The 22,940-nt window shown below is 39.9% G+C and overlaps 1 protein-coding gene across 1 annotated transcript in view; it reads right to left on the reverse strand.

Annotated features, from left to right (window-relative positions):
• LOC136244289 (uncharacterized) overlaps window positions 1–22,940 on the reverse strand; it is a 102,570-nt gene that overhangs the window by 75,268 nt on the left and 4,362 nt on the right. Inside the window, exon 3 of the mRNA XM_066035841.1 lies at window positions 17,778–18,144. Coding sequence (XP_065891913.1) covers window positions 17,778–18,126 — 349 coding nt within the window. The 5' untranslated portion in view covers window positions 18,127–18,144. The remainder of the gene's footprint in view (window positions 1–17,777; window positions 18,145–22,940) is intronic.

The raw sequence follows: 22,940 nt of genomic DNA on the forward strand, positions 1-22,940 counted from the left end.
AAACTGCTGAACTCTCTACAATGTAACTTCTTCTAGCTGAACTCTCTACAGGGTGACTTGTTTCTAGCTGATCTCTCTACAGGGTGACTTGTTTCTAGCTGAACTCTCTACAGAGTGATTTGTATGTAGCTGAACTCTCTACAAGGTAACTTCTTCTAGCTGATCTTTCTACAGGGTGATTTGCTTGTTGCTGAATTCTCTACAGGGTGATTTGTTTGCAGCTGAACTCTCTACATGGTAGTTTCTTTGTAGCTGAACTCTCTACAATGTAACTTCTTCTAGCTGATCTTTCTACAGGGCAATTTGTTTGTAGCTGAATTCTATACAGGGTGATTTATTTGAGCTGAACTCTCTACATGATGGCTTCTTTGTAGCTGAACTCTCTATTAGGTACCTGATCTGACTACAGGGTGACTTGTTTGTAGCTGAATTCCCTACACAATAACTTGCAATGTAATATAATAACCGAATAAATTAGAAGTGCAGCTGAATGCTTTATTAGGGTGACTGTTCTATTAGAGTATCTCGATCTCGCATTTGCTACACGTAGTTGCCTTTCGAATCATATCTCAGTGATTTGTAATCCGATTCTTCTGTACTACTGCAAGGACTTTCTATGATGACTATTCCAGCTACATACTGATTTTCAGCTCGGTAGACACGAAAACTAATAGTTTTTTTATTCATAAAAATCGATCGCGTAATTTTGACACAGGTTGGGTTTTGTGTCATATCTCCATGGTCTCTATCCCGATTCCTTTCAAACCACAAAAAGGCACTCCTACGATGGTTGCTCCATCTACATATCAATTTTCAACTGATTCCTCAAAGGGATTTACCCTGTAGGCGTGACAGACCTTCGACCTTATTTTACGCAAATAATCGGTCATAACTCCGTGAATGTTCATCGGATTCCTACCAAAGATGGTACGGAGATCCGCCTTAATGAGCCCTTTAAGTGTGCCAAATTTCATCCCAATCTGAGCATGCATTCGTGTTTTATGGCGAATTTTGCGAAGTGTGCGAAATGAAGATGAAGAAAAAACCAAGAAATTAAAACGAAATTTTGTTCACTCGTATCTCGGAAATGGCTGGAGCGATTTTCTTCAAATTTGGTATGTAGACTCCCCTAATTGGGCGGCATGTCTCCAATAAATTTGGTTCCAATCGGATAAGGGATCACAGAGCTACATAGGTGTGAAAATTACGTTTTCTTTCTTCCTGTTAATATGGCCACTCCAAGTCATACCTTAGTTTCTGGTCACTCCCAAGCCTACAAATGGATGCGGGCGGGCGGATGATCAGGACTTCAGGACTATAGACTCTACTGTGACAATATACTGTATGATATTATTATTTGCTCAATTTAGCAAATTCATGTTGATTTTGTTTTTAGTCAAACTTAACCAACAACATAAGTAGTTGTGCTTCAACAAAAAATGCACTAGGGAAGTTGTTGATGGATCATGGCTAGCTATACACTGATGTATAGCATTTAAGTATATTTATTTATTTATTTATTTAGAATATACTATAGGAAATGTTATGCTCACGCAGCTACTTATGCTTTCCAAGTGAAATAAATGTCTCATTAGCTATGTCAGGAAAGTATTACTATGACTTATAGCTAAGTTGTTCAAATGATCATGATCCAAAATGAAATTTAACTTCTATTTTCACATCAGAAATTCTTCATTCAAATGTGAAGTCTTAGCCCACTAGCTATGTGTTTCCAGCCTTCTATTCAGTAACTTTGCGAAAAGTAACTGTCAAAGTTTTGAGTCATTGAGTGCTCCAGACTAGTGTTTTTTAGTGATCATCTGGGAATGTTTAAACTATAAGGGTTTCTACTTGCCAATCTAATTTTAGTTATGGAAAAGTTTAAGTTTAAGCTCACCGAATGTTGCCGGCTTTCCATACCCCTGCAGTGTTCAGCGATAAGGAATTTGAAGTTACTAGACTAATCATTAGAGGACTACATTTGAATTATAAAGTTAAAGCTATGGCCCATCTGCACATGATGGGCTAGTAGTTAATGCTACTGAAATTACTTTGGTTACAAAAGTATTAGTAACAGTTATAATCTGAACAGCTATATAATCAAGGACAAAACTAGCTATAGTTAGAAACATTTTATTAGTGTCGCATATATACCTAATATTAGAGTTAAGAGTAGTGTGACTGCTCTATTAGAGTATCTCGATGTTTTGCAGTAAAAAATAAGTGTCTTGCTGGGTCACATGCACTTAAGCACCTGTAATATTAATAATAGTCCTCATAAACTAGGGTTCCAGGTTTACCATGCGGGCGGGTGACCAGAAACTAAGGTTTGACTTGGTGTGGCCTATACTCACGGTGTGGCGCGCCGACTTCTTGGGCCGCACGACACACTACCATGTGTCTTGATAGGAGGGTGTCAAACTGCACTATATTATGCTGTGATAAAAGAGCCTGTAGAGCAACCTGCATACCTTCATTTTACTGACCACAGTTGATTCCCACATTCAATACATTACTAGTTCAGCACGGGTCATCTACATGGATTAATGGTTGTACTCCATCACGATGTGTTAATTGCATTAGCAAAACTGTCCAGGTGAGGGATAGCAACCTTGATGAAATTTCCAATGAACTGAAGACAACACATGCGAGGTTGATATTCATGACAACCCAAAGTATAGCGCACTTGGGAACTGGATTAGTCCAGGGTACCATCAATGTTCCTGCTGTTGTTTGTTTTCCAGGTTACAGTAGCTGCCTGTGCCTTTCTCTTTCTTCCTATTTCCTCTATATGTGTGAATGTGCTACACTTTTCTTAATTAAGTACACTGTTCTTTTACTCAGTAGCTTCAGTCTATTCAGTAGCTTCAGTCTATTCACATATATTCACACAAGTATACTCTGCACTTATAACTATGTAGTCACCAATCAACACAAATCACCAAGTCGTTTGAACAATGCCATAAGACATCATAATGTATAATGCAGTTCGACATTCTCCTCTCCCCATCACACGCCCTTGATTCTACCTAATATGCTGTTAAACAGTGCTCAAAAATCAAACTTATTATTCAAAGTTATGCTTTCAAACTCAACATTATGCTAGAAAGCTGACTGTCTTATTAAATACAGTACATCAGTGTGTCCTAACTGTGCTGTTAGAGTAAGTGACTGACCTATTAATGTTAATTCTGCAAAGTGTTAATAACCAACCAAGAAACAGGCTATTTAATTATAATACTGCATGTGAATTAAGCATAAAGTTTGGTTAATGTAATTTATTGTATCACAATAAATTGAAGTTAACATGCATGCTGCAGATATTGCGATATAGCACTATAAGAACTTGCACATAATTTCCGTATGCTATAGCGTAAGGGTGCGCTATGATCTAAGCACGTGAAGTAATGTTGAGATGGTTTCAAGTATTGTGTAATCAACAAACTGGTTTAACAGGTTTGCGGTCACGTGACATGCCACGTTCTTGAAAGGTGAATGGCATAGTTAAAGAAAAGCTCTAGTAGGTGAAACAAGACCGCTAGTGTCGCATTGTGTACCGGGGACAGTGGTTGGTGAACAAAAAATGTGCCACTCGCACGAGTTGTGTGCCAGAGGTTCTTCGTAGCAGTCCTTCCAGCCTACGGAATCGATCGAGATGGTAAACAAGAAATAAGGTTGTCATCGCTGGAAATTCATTATAACCGGTGAGCTTGTTCCTTGTGTGACACATCTTGCATGCGGCGCACTAAATTGAACAAAACTGATCGCACCTTTACAATAAGACGAATGGCTATCGAGAGATACTAGCCGAGTTCTCACGCATGTTCTATAAGAAGTTTAGCATAATTAAAGTGACGCTGCAGTGAATTGCTGTACTGGCTTAGTCTTGTCTTTAGCTTTCAAGCTTGTCCTTTTTAACATTGTGTCGTTAGCTTCCGGGCTTGTCTGTTCAAGTTTGTCATAAACCTCTGTTAAAGTGTTGTCAGCTGTTACGCTTGTTTGTTTGAGTTGTTTAATTGTTATCAGGGTGTAATAAGCTTTCACCATTAGCATGTTTATATATGCACAGCTAACATGTGCCTTGATTTGCATGAGGTCTTGCTGTGTTTATTTTCTATGCTATGTATGCCACTACTGTTGCTTATGCCTTAGTTAAGTGCTAGTGCTGCATGCTGCTATCGCATAAGTCACTGCTGCATGATGATGCCGCATGAATGTTATTGTGCTTTAATAATAATGTGTTACATCAATGATTTGTCAGCTGTAAGTGCTCCTACTGTTCAGCTTCTATTAGGTCACTGACACTAGGCACTACTTATGCTGGATACATATAGGCACTGGCTAGGTTACAGCTAAGGGTCGCAGATGGTGTTATCAAGCTTATATCGCTGGCAAAAGCAAAATCAAAAACTCATAATGGTTGCATTGAGAATGCTGCTGCATGATATGCTGCCATTGCATGATTGAGAATGCTGCATTGCATGATATGCTGCTGTTACATGTTTGGCTGAGAGAGCTGTTGCATAATGAGAGTGCTGCTGTTGCATAATTGGCTGAGAATACTGCTGTATAAATGTAGCGCCGGAAAAAAAAACTTACGTGTTCTAATTATAACGTTTGAACACTCCTCTATATAGTTTGGTGGCAGCTGAGGGATAAGGATGGGACCACAACCAATGGGCAAGTATTTACTGGACAAGCTTTCTCCGGTAGCATGCTATATGCAAGGCTCACAACTTTGTATGTTTGATGGCTGGTCGCTCGCGAGCTGTTGCAAGTATATGAGGCTATTGTACTTTTACGCTATGCAAAGTATGTTGCATGATTCACTTAAGAGAGTACTGCTGCACAAATATTATTGCTACTACGATTGCACTGAGGGTGCTGCTGTATGAATATTGCTATTGTTGCTGCCAATGCAGTGAGGGTGCTGCACTGAGGGTGCTCCTGCATCAATACTGTATTTACTTGATTAAATGCAACGGCGTTTATTACCTTAGTTCCAAAAATCAATGCGGCGACTATTCAAACTCGACTATCACTCGCTTATCGTGAACGATATTTGTACTAGTAATAGCATGGGTAGCAGTGAAATTTGGGATAAATATCACGAGTGTTGTATTGGAAATGGGGATAAATTTCACGAGGCGAAGCCGAGTGAAATTTACCATTTCCAATACAACAAGAGTGGTATTTATCCCAAATTTCACTGCTACCCATGCTATTCCCAGTTAATACCATACTCGCTGCATATACGTATGCTGTGCATTAGCGTTGCCATGTACGCAATTTATCACTATGTACTAAACACGCGTCGACACTAATTGGCGCTACATTGTTAACATAAATTCTAGCCAATGAAATAGCAATTACAACTTTTTCACTGCTGTCAGTGAAATACGGGATAAATTTCACTGCTACTATTGAGACTTTTGTATGGGCAGTGAAACAGGTATGGTATTAAAGCCATTATTTTCACAATCGATTGTGGGACCACTCAAATGCTGCGGCTACTAAAGGGCGGTGTTTAATCAAGTAAGTGCAGTATTGCTGCTGCTGCTATTGCACTGAGGGTGCTGCATGTGCTGCATGAGTATTGCTATTGTTGCTGCTATCTCACTGAGGGTGCTGCTGCATGAATATTGCTATTGCTGCTGCGTGAATGTTATCGTTGCTGCAAGAATGCTATTACTGCTGCTGCTGCATGAATATTATTGCTGCTACTGCTATTGCTCTGATTATTACTGCTTCCGTTAAAGCGTACGTATTCCAGACATCAATTGGTCGATATGCAATACTGCCCAAGTATGGCTACTACGTCATGTAGTGATCCCAACCTGATCCCCTCAGTTGCCCGATTCCATTTGTGGCTGCTGCATGAACGTTACTATCGCTGCATGTATATCATGGCCCCAGCACAAAAAAATTAATTCATTAATTAAAAATAAATTTTAAAATAATAAATAAAAAAATAAATAAATTATCGCCACTTAACGAAACATTAGTGCGGCCATGTAAATGTAATCACTGCTGTGAGCTTAGGGGTGCCACTATTGCATGATCTGCCGGGAGTGCGGAGACTAGCGGAATACTGTGTGATGCTCTTGCTGCTGCACGATATGCAACCTAATGATATACCAAAGCACTACTGCACGAATTTTATAGCTCCTGCATGTCTGCTATTACTGTTGCCACTATTATTGAACTACAACTCTGCCGCAAGTAATTTACTTCTACTGTTTCATTGCTAGTATTGCTGCCACAGCATGCATGCTCTTCACTATAGCCATGCGAGTTATCACTGCTTCTGCAGACAAGCATGTCCTAACTGTTGCTTTCATGTAATACCATGCTTATGTGACTGCTACACTATTTAGTGACCACCTCAGTTGCCTAATCCCACTCTAATCTTACTAGCTCATGCATAATCATGCCACTGACATCATTATATTTCCACGATTGACCTACCACTAATGTGTAACCACTCTCCAATCCCTTTTACACCAACCCCCCTCCTCCCCCACTCTATGCTATTAATTATGTACCTAGTGGGTATTTGTATACATCCCTACGGTCAAAAGTGTTTTTTTCTTTAGTAATACTATTATCTCCTTAAGCATGGCAGCTCTTAGATGTACTTGGGTTATTCCATTTCCACCTTTGCGTACGTGAAATTGCCACCAGTTAGTTACATTGCAGTAACTTTCTGTCATTGAACATGCATATGTGACCACTGCACTTCAGCTGTGTTACTCTCTGCAGGCGTGCTCCATGTCCATGCATATGCAGGTCCATTGGTGGCTACAGGCAGTTAGGAGGTGTGCATATCTACACCAAGGTTGCACGTCCCTTCTCCATGTATGTAATAACACTTTACTATAGGGTTTCCTTTCCTTGGTTTAACAGTAGGATAGGTATCATTGTCTAGGGACCCTTTACAAGCTTTTCCATACCTCTGCAACCTATCTACCTTCTTATGCAATTAAATATTTCGTTCGGTTGCCAATGTAACTTGTAATACCTCCAGTATACACCAACTGTTGCATACCTATATAGCTCAATAGCTTTTGCTTTCGCAGGCATGCTCCATACTTGGGCGTACGCATGTTCATTGGTGGCTGCATGCAGGTAGGAGGCTGGGTGCATATATCAACATTTACCAGCTTGTTTTTGGGGGTACATACCTCCAATTCTTAGTTGTACTTTCCTTCGTCAGTACATAGTGTCTGCGTGCACAAGAGTACTCTTGAACTTTAAACTTGAAAGTATCTACATTCAATAGAAACTGCTGCATGTCTAAAATCATTGCAGGCTTTATACTACATAAGTAACCTCTTTAGCTCTAATTGCAAGTTTACTTGTGCTTATCAATGTCTGTATGTATAGTACTTGGCTGTATTCAGACTTGGAATACAACTGTTGCTGCTGCTTATGGGCATTTACATTTATGTTCTGCTTACATGCTTGGAAAAATGCGTATCAGTATTTGCGAAGTCACTTAATGCTCACTAATATGTGCATACAAATGTTGCTGCATACAGGTAGTTGACACTCGCCTACAATCAATTGGCAGGCCTACTGTGTACATTGCATTCATATCATATGTACACACTCCTTTATACTTATGCCATACCTGCACACTCCTTGGTACTCACAGGTTCTCAGGCATTAGTCCCTGCTGGTCTTGCAAAACTCTGCTTAGTAAGATGTTTACCGCTATTGGTACACATACAGGCTCACTTGTATTCTCATTTGGTATTGTTATAATTTTTCTATATATCATCGGAATGTGTCATATACTTCATGCATACTTGTGCTATGTGTGGTTATTATAACTACAATAATATTACTGTCTAAGTACTATTGTAATTTTATATGTGGGGTACAGCAAGTTCGGGCAATTGGGGAAATTTGTAGGAATTTGGGTGAATTAGATGCTAGTTATGTAGCTGTAATGCGTTATCAATTGATGCCAATGTTAATGTTCATGACATAGCTTGGTCTGTCATTTTGGTTGCTAGTGATCAATTGCTGCAATTTTACATGTCTTAGTAGTTTGCTATCATCGCTTGCAAATGCTATGTTTATTCATCTACCCTATTTATGGAAGAACTTACTGCCCGACCTATGATTTCCTCAGTTTCCCGTTATTCATCCAAATTCATCCTTTCTATATCACATATTATAATGATCTATATATAGATATATATTGTCATGTCATGCATGATCTCATGTAGATATAATCTTACTTGCTATTATGGTATCATTGTATTCTTGTTGCATGATTGTTGAACTTGTGTGTTGTCACGTACACTATTGGCTTTGTGGAAAAATGTTATGTGATTAGCATTAGGAAAAAGAGTAGGCAATGTAGAGCTTGGTGCGGTGGAAGGATGGATAGCTAGGTTAATAAATGTATTATATATATGAGCACATATGTGTAATTTAATCCTCTATAAATGATGGCGGCTGCCACTATTCCCAGGGGTGGCCCCCAATACCTCCTGGAGGAAGACTAAGTGTGGCCCCGACTAGACATTGGGTGACCTGCAGTTCGAATCCTGGGGTTGAAGGGATTTTTTTTCCTTACTTTGGCCCCTTTTCTGTTACACCTTTTCAGTCAGTCAGTAAGTCAAGTCATTAGGTCTAAGTCCCTGAAATTAGGTTAGGTAATCCTAAGGCTGCAGCACATGTTGCTGTCAGACCTTCAGTGCTGGTCACTGTAAAGTGCTAATAATAAAAAAATAATAATAATAACCAACATGTTAATTGTGTGTTTGGCGCACAGATTGCACAATTTTTGAAAATCACTTTTACTATGCTGGCACAATGCTTGATGCTTTTGATTACCTAATTACGCTGGTATAATCATTCGGGGCCTAAATTTCAGCTATGAAAAGATTTGTGACTGGATCTACGAAAACCGTTCTTATCGCCCAGGACAGGAAGTTTGATTTTTTTACAAAAAACACAAAGCGTAATGAATGCACTATCAAGTTTCACTGCCACAGTCGACCAGAATAAAGTGGTCTGCTTTTGCTGGCTACGTTTTTAGAGCACAGTGGCGAGCCATACGAGTGGTCTGGGTTCTTGATGCAGCCCTGGCCAACCAGGAGATGGCTGTGTGTGGCTGTACAGCTCCGTGGTGTTGGACAATGACCTGTGCTGTAAATTTCCTTTCATTTTAGCCCGTTCTGAGCCCTGAATGGCTTATAACTTGGCCTAATTCATCCCAGCACGTTTCTTTTCAATTTTTTAACACCATCTTGCCCGCCTTCCAGGGCCCCCGCCTCCCACCCTTCTGGAGCTCGCCTGATACAGACAACTTCGGTTTAAAACTATCTAAAATGGCGGGAAACTTAGCTGTTGACTACTTCTTCAGTGGATGATCAGGAAGGTAAGAAATTGTTGCAAAACGTGTGAAAATTTCGTATGCGTAGCTACCACCATTGGCGAGCTACAGCACACTGAATATTTAAAACAAACGTTTCTCGATACTTTTAACCCTTTAAGGACCGCTGCCGTAATATTACGTCCAAAGTAGGTATTGCTCGAAAGACCAGCGCCATAATATTACGTCCAAGATTATTGGCAGTAAACAAAGAGCTATAACTCCGCAACAAATGAAGCTATTAGATCGAAACAGGGGCCATTGTATTTGCCATTCATAAGCGATTCTTTTGATATATAAGGCCAACTTATCACGCAAAACTAAGCCTGTGTAAAATTCCTAACAAAGTACAAACATTTAATATTTACAGAACAATAAAACTAACCTTGTAGAAATCGCTCCTTAACATGGCATACTTCCACTTATACCCTGTAGACAAACAGCAAACCCTACACCAACATCACATAATCTGGGTCTTCTCCCTGCAGATTATATACACTTGCGTATCGTGTCCTCACTATGTGAGGCCTCAACCACCCAACCACCACACCGTGACTCAGAAGATACCGCATGTAAGTTTTTTTGGGTTACCAATGGGCCAACCGAGGAGGGAAATATGGGCACTTTGACGGATCTAACACATCAGCACACACGTGCCGGAAAGAACACATCAGCACACACACGTGCCGGGTAGGAAACATTACATCAGCACACACACGTGCCGGGAAAAAAGGACACATCAGCACACACACGTGCCGAACAGGACACCTCAGCACACACACGTGCCGGATAGGACATATCAGCACACACACGTGCCGGATAGGACATGTCAGCACACACACGTGCCGGCAAGGGACATATCAGCACACACACATGCCAGGAAGGGGAATATCAGCACACATACGTGCTGGGAGGGGACATCTCAGCACACACACGTGCCAGGAAGGGACTTATCAGCACACACACACGTGCTGGGAAGGGACATATAAGCACATACACGTGCCAGGAAGGAACATATCAGCACACACACACGTGCTGGTAAGGACACATCAGTACACACGTACTAGATGGAGTTTATCTACTTTGTATTTTAATAATGGATTTGCAAGCTTCAGCACCCAATTTACCGCCAAATTAATTTTTTTTGTGATATGTTTGCTGTATTTTCGTAATGACATTTCTTTATTTTGTTATCTATTTGTTTTTTAGTCACTGGCTCAGTGCCTCTCCCCAGCTGCCCATTGTGCCAGATGTGAACAGAAGTGTAGTGACATGTCAAGAAGAAAACTTACTCCGTTTTACAACCTTTGAAAAGCATTGCTGCATTTGAATATACATAATATAAAGTGTATACATGAAATAGGTTTCTGTACACATGATGCTAAATGAGTTTCTACTATAAAATCTATTGTACCATGATATGTGAGTTACTATGTATGTGCAAGTGTACATCATTAATCCCAGTTAGTGCTAATGTAAATCAGGGTTCCAGGTAGTGTTAACTGGTACTGAAGCTGCTGATAGTTGTTGTGAAGTTGCGGCAATGACACTTTGGGGGCAGCGAGTGTAGCACATATAGGCATTGCTATTCCATCTTCCAAGTGTTTTTTATCAAGTATGGAGGTAGCCCCACTGCTGCTGCTGTAGTTGCTGTCCCAATCCTGAAGCTGTGTGATGCGTAATCAGATGGGCTCATACCAGTGCAGGATAATAGCTGACGCACCTCAGCGGTAAGCTGAGGACGGGACAGGGGTGAGTAGGTGCCCGCACAGAATACTAAGTGGTGTGGTTGCTTTGCAGTGATCAAATTAGCGTACTTGTTTAGAGCTTGTACTGGACAGGTGGTTGTCAAAGAGGAATAGGCGAATGGCGGCTAAGTACACTTTTATTATTTTATATGACACTGATTGACTTTTGTCTACACAAAAATATTGTAAGGTGAGAGATGAAGCTGGTGTAGGCGTAATATTAAAACGGGAGCACAATGAGAAATATACATTCAAGCCTGACTGATAGGTGCGTCGGGTTGACTGAGCGACACCATTATGTCTGCACTGCAGGAGGCGGCAATGAAGGCTTGCTGAGGCCAAGCAGGGATGTTGTCTGGGTGCAGGTTGGCCTTTGGAGCTAGTTTCCTGAAGCGATCTTGCTGGAAACGAGAAAGAGCATCCGTGATTACATTATTAACACCAGGTATGTGTTGGACACACACATTAAAGTTATTGTGGGCAGCACAGAAAAACAGCATGCGTACCAGAGCCATGATCTCGGGAGACTTGTTGGTACCAGACTCCCATATGTCAACTACAGTCTGGTTATCACAGTGAACACGGATTTTTCTGCGCTGCCATAGTGAGCCCCATGAATGGGCTGACAACACAATGGCATAAAGTTCTTTCCATGCAATACTCATTGTGGTTTGTGGTGTGGACCAATGGGCTGAGATCCATCTCCCTGCCCAGTATGCACCCCATCCCTCATTACCAGAGGCATCTGTAAATAGTTCCATTGTGCTGCTTGATGTCCAGTGAGACTCAAGTATTAAACTCCTGCCTGACCATTGTGGCAAGACTTCTAGCCACCACTTCAAATCTAGTTTAGCCTCCTGAGACAGAGGAAGGTGATAGTGTAGTTTTTCAACAGTTGTGCTGTCAATTAGCCTTCGCAAGAAGATCCTACCAGATGGAATGACCTTACAGGCAAAGGAGAGTTTGCCTATTAACCCTTAAACGCGCACGCGAATTTACAAAATATTGCACTAAAATCGCAAGGGCCATTTAAGTGGCCCTCCATATTTGGCACAGAGGTGCGCGCGCTAGGATTACGTGATCATGAAACGGTTTAGTGCAACGGAAAGCCACGTTTCTGGGCTTTAATTCGAGCTCAAGAACTTTGTGCTGTGATTAAAGATAAGCAAGATATGGATGAAAATACTGTTGTGATCAACTTTTCTATAGCGACACCGACGAGGACTGGAACAACTCGGACGAAGAGGACTCTTTTGTCCATGGAGAAGACTCTTTTGTCCTTGATAGGCTTACCAGGGAACAAGACGGTAAAATGGCGGACAGATGAATCGGTCCTATCACTTCGCCTGCCATTATAGATGATTATGGCGATGAGGAAGAAAATGATCGTGAGGAAGAGTTCAGCAAGGACGAAGAAGACATCGAGGAAGAAACAAACGATGATTATGAAGGTATAATGCTTTTCACATGTTTTATAACTTGAGTCCTGCTTCTTCTAATAGCTGATGTGAGGTATTGTGAAGGTCATGATGAGTCAAGCCATCCTGGACCATCTGGGCTACATAGTGGAGTGAGTGACGGTGGGATGGGTAGCCTGGAAACTGAATACCCCTGTAGTGGTTCTCCTGTGGCTTACCATGGCTCTCCTGTTAGTTCTTCCCTGCGCTCTCGTTCTTCTCCACATGCCCCATTTTCACCTAGTGATAGAGGCAGGGACTACTCACCATCTCCATCTGATCCTTTGTCTGGTAGAAATAGAGGGAGAGGTAGAGGAAGGGGTAGGAGAACTGTGTCTCCAATGGATCTTGTGCCTAGGAGGAAAGGTACTGGTAGGGGTAGAGGTACCAGTAGGGGTAGGGGTAGGGATTTGGCTATTGATAATGCTTATACTCTAGAGTGCTGTTTCACACCTGTGAATGATCGTAGACCATCAAAAGCTTTAGGGAGCAACTGGCTACTAAACTTTTATGTCGACATAGCTCACGCCAGCATGGAGGACGTCAATCACAGGCTCTTCCACCTCAATCGCCTGCGAGGCTTGAGGAACGCCATTTCATAGAGAACCTTGGGACTGACGGTGACTGTGCAGTGTGTTCTGACTGGAAGACACATAGAAAACGTACTAAGTATGGCTGCATAAATTGTGGAATGGTTCATTTGTGCCTTGAAAATTGTTTTAAGATATACCACACCTAGGAAAACTATAAATAAATAAGGGGTGTATGCTATTTACTGTGTCTTAGACTTTTTACAGGTTCAGCCGATGTATATAGTTTAGATGTGTTGACAGTATTATCTGTTTAGTTATGTACAGAGCTGTTTGAAATTCGACGATTGTGGTTTTTTTCTCTGAAATCACTTGGATCGGTGGTTTCTAAATGAGGTAAACCCTTTACTGAGTAAAGATCCCAGCTCTTTAGTGTATATATTTCATGTACATTTTATGTTTGAAAAGTTTTTCAAATTCTAATGCTAATAATAATACTTTATGTTTGATGAACAGTGCATCATAAAATGGATTGCTGTTGGTATTTGATTGACCAGTCACCAGAATACGTCATGGCAGCACATTGAAATGCCACAGTGATTGTGTTGGAGTTCTTTGTTACATGCCTACAGGGTAAAAATAATTATGAGAATACGACTTTTTTTTCAATTCACAACTACCTGAGAGTTGTAGCTATGTCACTGGATTTCACCACCTTGTATCAAGGGTACCACCCTTTCTAAACACCAAGTTTTGAGGCGAATGGACAGAGGAGCTGCCTACCATGATGATTATTTCCAAATGAAGCGCGTATTGCTGTGGATAAATGGAGAAGTATTATTGATAAAAACATAATAATAATATTGGATAAACCCCAGGTTATCCACCGTCTGTGTACCAAGTTACAAGCTGATACATCAAGGATTTTCACAGTTACAGTCGTGTAAAGACGTGCAGTTACTTCGCACAATTGTGTGAATACCACAAGTTTTTTCTAAAGTTCATAAATACCTGAGAGTTGCAGCTATGTCAATGGAATTTCACCACCTTGTATCAAGGGTACAACTCTTTCTCGACACCAAGTATTGAGGCGAATCGCCAACGGAGCCACCTACCATGACGGTTATTTCCAAGTTATGCGCATATTACTTCGGATAAATAGAAAAGCATTAATGATAAACAATTGATAGTCACGATGGGTAAACCCCAGGGTATCCACCATCTGTGTACCAAGTTTCAAGTTGATACGTCGAGGATGTTCAGAGATACAGCCTTGTAAAGACGCGCGATTATTTTCGCGAAAGTAAGCGTAAACTTTCGTGCGTTTTCGGTGTAATAAATAATAGGGCCATTATAATGGCCTTTGCGCGTTTAAGGGTTAAAGATAAAAGTTCACGTTTAGTGCACTGACGGCGCCAGTAAAGCTGGTTAAGCTCCGCTAGTAAAGAATCCTTGCGTTCTTGTGTGATGCTAGCTACCATAGCTACAGTGTCAAGATGTATTCCAAGGAAAGTAATGGAAATGGATGGACTTTCAATCTTGGAAGGTTTTATAGGGGCCTGAATCTGTTCGCAGAGTTGCAACATGGAATTAAGATTACGATTACAAATCGGAGATTGGGGTGGGCCCGCAGTTAAAAAATCATCGAGATAATGTAATAAGTGATGGACACCATAGTTATTCATCAGAATCCAATGTATTGCCTCAGATAAACGGTTAAATAGATATAGCGCAGACCTCAACCCAAAGGGTAAACAGGTGTCAATGTAGAAGCGTGTTTTCCAGCATATTCCCAGAAGGTTCCATTGGGATGGGTGTACTGGGATAAGCCTGAAAGCGTCCTTTAGGTCTATTTTACTTAGCAATGTACCGTGACCCATCTGGTTAATAAAATCGTATGCATCATCTATAGTACAGTATGATAGGGAGTAATCATCAGGATCAATAAAATGGTTAATGCTTATATATGGTGGTGCAGATAAATGATAAATTATTCTCCATCCACCGTCATGCTTAGGGACTAAGCCCAGTCCCGATGTCCGAAAATTTGGTAGGGGAGGAGTTTGAAAAGGTCCTAAAATTCGTCCTAACTGGCACTCCTTTCTGAGGGTGGTGTCAATAACAGTGGGCTGTTGATATGCGGAGACTAAATTATTTGCATGATAAGAAAATTGTGGTCCTTTGTAGCCAATAGAACAGCCATGGTATAGGTCATTAATAAGCTGCTCAACGAAAGCTTTGTTGGGGTGATTACTTAATTCCCGTTTGAGAACAAACGGTCGTAAAGGAGTCCAAGGTTTTGGTTTAATAAGCGGCGCTACCCCTGTTGGGGCAGAACCGTGCACTGTGGCTGGCACCACATATTTCGCAGGTGTGTAGGAAGTTACACGGGATACGTCGGCAGGTTGAACGATTGAAGGCGTGACAGGTTCGCCTTGGCTGTTGGCGGCTTGACTGTTTGTTTGATCCGCCCTCACTGGGGTGCTCCGTTCCGTGGAAGCTAATAACAGGGTTGGTTGTTGGGTGTTGGTCTCTATTTGGTGCTGAAACAGGTTGGGGACGAAAAAGACAATTTTCTGGGTAATGAGTTGTTGCACCGCAATAACCACAAGGCCACTTAGTTGAGGAAGAGGTCCCTGAAAATAATTCCAGCCACAATTCATTTTCACGCACATCCCACCGCAGGAGGGGGTCTGATGCTGCTAGGGTGCGGACCGCACATCATAATTTAGCCAAGCCAAGGGTGGGTGATGATTACTAACTGATGTGATGATATGTTGGTATGCAATCAGGGATGGTGCACGGGAAGGGGCATGGTCAACTATGATGGCTAAATAGATGTTCCATGCTTCCATCCATGATTGGAATGAAGAAATCTTTTTTGAAGTTTGTGTGGGCCTAACTACAAAGTCGTCATTCCCAGAAGTTAACTGCACGGTAAATGATTTTTGTGGTTCTGGGGGTTGGCTACCCGAGAACATGGCTTTGGGCAGTAATAGATTAAAATCAACGAACTCACCACTAATTATCTTTTCCCTTAGTTTTGCTGTCACTGGTGGTAATGACATTGCTGGGGTCTGAGTTCTAGTGAGTGATGTGTCAAAGGTGCTCCTATGGGAGTTACCAGTTGCCATGATTCTCGCCGCTGGTGGGGAATGAACAGGTGGGTGTTCAGAGACAACAGATAGTGCTTCCCCTGACTCGTCACTTGATGAGGTACCTTGAAGTTGGGTGGTGTCAATTGGCGTAGGAGCGGTGGTTGAAACATTGGTTGGTGGGTTGCTGGCCTGATGGCTGTTGAGTGAGGTGGTCAAGAGTTTTATCATGTCATCTAGCTTAGACGCAATTTGCGTGAGGGGTGCCTGCTGTGGCGTCCCAGTGATGGTCGTTGCTTCTTCGTCGGTCTGCTGGCATTGCGACCACCTGCCGTTCGCCGCTTGCTCCTCAGTCTGTTGCTGAGTTATGCCTGACGCTTGCTCCCCAGTCTGTTGCTGAGTTGCGCCTAACGCCTGGGATTGGGTCTCAGGTGAACTTCGTCCCGAGGCTATTTGCTCTGGTGAGGCTTGTTCTGTATTGGAGTTTGAGGCGCGAGGTGAACGGCGCTTGGTGGGTGGTTGGGTAGTACCACTTTTTCTTCGCTTTGGCATGACGAGTAACCGGGCTAAATCAACACAAATACATGAAAGACACACAATACTTGACAATTATAACGCACAGTTTCGGATCCTGATAAATGTATTCCCAGTATTCTGCTGCTGTTTCTATAATTGTATTGCTAGTATCCCGCTGCCGTTTCTTCACACTATTGACAGGTGAGCAAAACGTGGCTGGAAACTTGCTTGACTGGTTTTTGTAACCGGTTTATTGTAGTGCGCAATCTGGTATTTAGCGCATGTGACTTATACTAGCTGTAGCGCAATAAATCCCTTGACACTGATCCCTGCATGTTAACTTAAATTTATTGTGAACAATAAATTACATATAACTTTGGCTGTGTTCATCGTATTAACTTCAAATAAAGCTCAGAGTGCTCACTATTTAGAGGCGAATAATTTGATATATAAGATCATGTGATGCGGTTTTAAAAACCTAAAATGGCGGACTGTTTTTATTGATTGTGTCACAAAGAAATCGATCGCATGTAGGTGTTTGAAACTCACCTCAGTGCTTTAAGACATTGGTTCTACATTTTAGTAAGTTAGATAATGTTGTTTATTATTGTCAGGCGAGTCTTTTAGTATAATTTGTTATACAATTGAGCACTTGTAGGGGCTATGTCAATGCTATAAACTTATTATATATTTTTAAAACACTAAATGCGCAATAATCATAAAACGTGTGGGCTTTCAGGGTAGACTATGCACACAATTCTTGGTCCTTAAAGGGTTAATTAAAATGGGCGATAAGACCGGTTTTCCCAGAGACAGTCACATTTAATGATTCAATTGCAAGACAGTATACATGGTTTATTGCTACTATTTTCTTACATACGTATTTCATAAAACAACAACAAATTAGTTTTTTTGCGTTTACAACAAGATAAGAAAAATTTAGACAGGAATAAGAAACCATAAAACAAATTTCAATGGTTCACATTAAAATAGAACAAAGTTTAATAGAATAACATATCACTCACTGCCTACATACTAACCTGTTACATTTGTGGGCTGCTCATGATTACTTGAAACAGGTAGAATTTCAACCTTTAATTTTCCCTTAATCTCCATAGCCAACACTTTTAATGATTCATTATACTCCTCCATTACTGATAATAGTTTTAGAAAAGAGTCAGTGTTGTCATTTATCAAATCTTTCTCAATTTTGTTATCTAAGAAAAAATCAGCTGCCTCTGTTGCAGTAGGCATAGCCTTCACCTTATCTTTAAGTCCACCAGAGCAAAGATCTTTTGTGTATAGTGCAGCAAGGAACACAACATCTTTCATAGGTAAGGAAGTAACTAGTTTCATATAAAATTGTTTAAACACTTCTGAGGAAGTCATCACTTATCTCGGCAGTATCTGTCACAATATTAATACACAATAAGAACATGTAACTGAGTTAAATACTACATAAACACAGTATAATACAGAACTTGAAATCTAGCAATTATGATCAGTGAATCTTGGCCAATAAAAGTTGTGAAACACTAGCACTATTGAGGCTACAGCAAGTATACTGTACACAAGAATAGAGCTTGGCTCAACTTCTAATCTGTAAAGCAGAAAGAATGTGAAGCCACAGGTGCAATAATACCACTTGAAACCCAAGACATATGGTAGTGTGTTGTGTGGTCAAGAAAGCTGGTACACCACACCTTGAGTATATTTACAGCAAGAAAGAAAATACAATATTCATACATTGCTCCTTCTCAAATTGAAATCGTTATTGTACTGCAAATGCCCTCAACATCCCTATACCAAATTTACCCTAACATAATCGTGAAATACAAGGCCTTAAAGTTCAACTTATTTCTCATTTTTTGTTTGTTTATTAATTTTAGGGACTTCAGGGGCTTATATTATTCTTTTTGTACACCTTACAAAAATGTGCAAAAATGCATAGTTCGATTTTCTTGAACTTTGGTGAACTGTAACAACGAATTGCGGCAAAATCACACACAATGTTTGGTGCAATCTGAGAAATATTTATAGAGCTACAGACAATTATTTGCATTAAAAAGATCAACTTGTTGTCACACTACAATGTAAACTACTAAATTAAATTGAAAATTTGGTATGCGCATATGTAGGTTAACCATCATAACTCAAACCTTTTGTGGTTTATCGCAGTGATAGCTACAGAGTTACATAGTAAAAACCAAACAACTGTAAATCACGGGGACAAGATACTCTTAGAACAGTGAACATGGTATAACAAATGTCAAAAAATCTTACCAGCATTTGAACCAGAGAACCCCATGTTGAACACCCAAATCCTTAGCCGCTGCTAACACAGTTATTCACATCCCTTAATTTCTACTTTATAAAATAATAAATCTATACTCGTAGTAAAAAAAGTCAAGGACAATCTATTTAGAATCTCGATAAAACATGTACACTCTAATAGAGCATTATTAAAGTAATCAATAAGCTCTTAGCTGTATCATCATCATTGTATCTGTAGATGATAAGAACAATGATTTTTGTAAAAACAAACCTTAAAGCTGGTTTATGGCTGGTTTTGGAGTATTTAAAATCAAAAATGAAGTGAAATTCATGCAAAACAACCAAAAGCTCTATAAAAATGGTGCAGCCTTCAAAAGACTGAGTGAAAAGATGTGAAATCAAAGGTGGCGGCCACACATGGATGCAATTTTGATTTCATAGCTTCTTTTCATGGCCTTTCACAAGTTTGTTCACGCAGAATTTTTGAAGGCAACACTCTTTTTATACAGCTTGGCTGTTTTTGCATGAATAATGTTTACAAGGTGCTTGAAAGTACTCTGAGAGATGACTGTCACTTTGCATGTGAAAAAATGATTGCGGTATTAACTACGATTTCAGATATGTAGGTACTAGTTTCTTCATGCTGATTTGAATTTGATACGGTAGTACCAAGGCTCTAAAGTGCTGTGTTTACATATACAAAACAAGATCTACAGGCTCTACAATCACTAATACTCTCACATTTTATTTCTCTCATCCATAATACACAATACATCAACCTGTACATACTTTTAAATACAGTAGGTATAAAAGTATAGGATACATTATTATAGTTATCACAAGTGTACACATCCACCCATTTGTGGTTATTAGAGGAATGATAACAAATCCACCCAGTGGTTGTGTGGGTATACATAGGAATTGTAGGACTTATTTACACTTTTACAGTAGCAAGAAATGGTTTGCACTAGGGCTGAGCGATACTGCCGTTTTAGTATCACGATTGATACTAAAGCCCCTATTCACGATACTGAATAGTTCACGATATTTACAAATAAGTCAATCATAGCTGGTGCTACATAATGTATTGATCAGTATTCCTGCAGGAAGTCATTAAAGGTAGCATCAAACTAGCCATTATCATCCTTGTTTACAGTAATTGTAACACATTCTTTGAGGTTATGTTATGGTGTTCACACCTCTCTGCATGATATGACTACAAGGATTCTTAGCCTAGTACTGCATAACAAATGGATTTTTAATGACAATAATGTACAGGCATGGCATCACGATAGTTAATAACAAAATATCGCAATATCAATACTTTCAAAATATCGCGATAAATTATATTGATAAAACGATAATATTGCTCAGCCCTAGTTTGCACTGCATATTTATCGTATCATATTTATCCTATGAGTGGCAAATGTATTGAACAAACTAGTGAAGAAAAGGATTTTGGTGTTATGATAGACAATCAGCTGAAGTTTCATAGCCATGTATCTGCCATAACAAGCAAAGCTAGGAGACTCCTTGGGCTCATAAGAAAGTCATTCATTAACTTGAATGTTCAAACACTTCCTTAGGCTATTGTAAGACCATATGGAAATATTAGAATCTAGTTGAACAATTTCAAAGAAAAGCAACCAGGCTGGATACATCTGTTAGTCATCTTTCATAAGTGACCGGATTTACGAAAGTGGACTTCCACACACATCCAGTTTAACAACTTTGCAGTTAATAACTTAAGATTGGAAAACGCTATTGACTTGAAACTTGGTCAATAGTGTGTACCAACATAGCTTAATTGATGGAGAAAATTTCAGGTTTATATGCTGGCTGAATACTGCATTATGGTCTCCCATGCAAGGTCATAGAATTAAATTTGTGTGGAAGACCTTTTTTCGTAAATCCGGTCACATTGGCTCAGGCATCTCAATCTACCATCCTTAAAGTATAGACAATATAGTGGTGATATGTCTACAACATACAATATCATACATGGCAATTTATATCTTGATCAATCCTTGTTCTTTACAAGAAATTGGACAAACGCAAGAGGACATCCTTACAAATTATTTAAACCTTTTTTCACCAATATAGTTAGACAACATTTCCACTCTCAATGAAATATAAATGACTGGAATGCACTTCCTTTCAGTGTAGTGGGGGGCAACATCAACTAATGAGTTTAAATTAAGTAACCCTTGACAAGCACAACAAAGATAACTTATATTTATACTGAACTGTATAGTTAGTAGTATTGATGAGCTTTAAAGATCAGGGCTTATAGGCTTTTACCTTTCATATAATCGTATTAATACTAGTACAATGCCAAAGTAGGAATTTCCCACCGAGCTATGCTCATCGTTCTTCTCTTGTTTCACTACTTTTTATCGCTTGGATTCCTACTTTATTTTTAAATTTATAATTTTAAATATACTAGTTTGTTTAGTTTTATTTGTTAAGGCATACAGCTAGCTATAAACATGTGACTGTTCTATTAGGGTGACTGCTGTGTTAGAGTATCTCGAGGCAGTGTGCTTGCCCAAAAAGGGGGGTGGTTTTGATCAATTATAGAGTATGTCGAATCAGCCTTCCAAATTGAAGGTGTGTGGTCACTGAAATACAGCTAGTGCAAAAGGGGTGTGTCGTTGTGGTTTCAAACGATAGATTGATAATGCGTACAATGAAGAATGGGTGTGATCTTGTGACCTATCGTGAAGCTACCTAGTACCAGTACCAGTACCTCCGTAGTACCAGTACCTCCGTACAGTACCCTCCATCATAGATTATATCAGTAAGGTATATAATCTATTCCTCTGTACAGTAGCGTAGTCTATGTGCCTTAAATAATCTTGTGGCATCTATTATGCTGCTTAAAGAGAGTGTTGATACGGAAAATTTATGTCTCTATATGGTTTCGTTGGATGAAGAAGAAGACAAGCAGCCTGATTGAATATAAAAGAAAAAACAAGGCGCAGAGGGAACACACTCATCGGAACCACAAAAGGCACATCCCACTGGTGAGTTTGCTATTGTTGCGTAAAATGGTGGCTGTGCACTGCTTCACTTGGCCTCTAGGCTTGCGACTGTGATCAGGCAGTCAGGCAGTCAGTCTAAAATTCAAAGTTTTGGCGATTTTTAAAATTCTGTATCTGGTCACCTGTAAGAGTTTTGTTGTATTTAATGCTGTTTTATGTATTATATGGACTAGTACTATTCCATAAAGGTGATTTTTGTCTCCTAAGGTATCTCTAGGATGATTTTTTAAGGTGTGATTTTTGGGTGGCGCATGAAAATTTCACATGGATTCCTACTTAAATGGTACGACCGTACCGTTTGATTATGCAATAATGCTCTAAGCTATGTAAGATCACTTCAATTTAATCAGTTGGTTTCACGCACCCAAAATGACCCATCTTTACAACAATTTTTCATTGATAAAAAAATTACAACATACAATATCATTATGATTCCTAAGCACAAGCCTTGCAACTGCAAACAAGCTATGTACATTCATCAGTATTAGCTTTTAAATTATCCCTGCTGCTCTAGCTTTGTTTGCATTCCAAAAGCTTCTTCTGCATCAAGCTATCAAACATGCATGTTAATGGCAGTCTGAAGTATAATACGTCCAAGCCTTAAGACCAAAACAAGCAGATGAATTCACCTTATCTTTGATATTAGATAACATGTGCATGAAGTGTTTTCAACCATCAGCTGCTCCTGGGAGGTTGATTTTGGACTTCTTACCTTTCTCAGTGTTGCGCTTCCTTAATGAGTGCTGCTAATTGCATTCCCACTCCTTTGAGAGTATTTGTGACCATATTTGCGAAAAGGGGCCTTCCACAAACATTCAATTTACCAACTTTGACATTTACTAACTAAAGATTGGAAAGAGCTATTGACTTGAAATTTGGTTAGTA

Source organism: Dysidea avara, chromosome 2 (genome assembly GCF_963678975.1).
Source record: "Dysidea avara chromosome 2, odDysAvar1.4, whole genome shotgun sequence".
NCBI lineage: Eukaryota > Metazoa > Porifera > Demospongiae > Dictyoceratida > Dysideidae > Dysidea > Dysidea avara.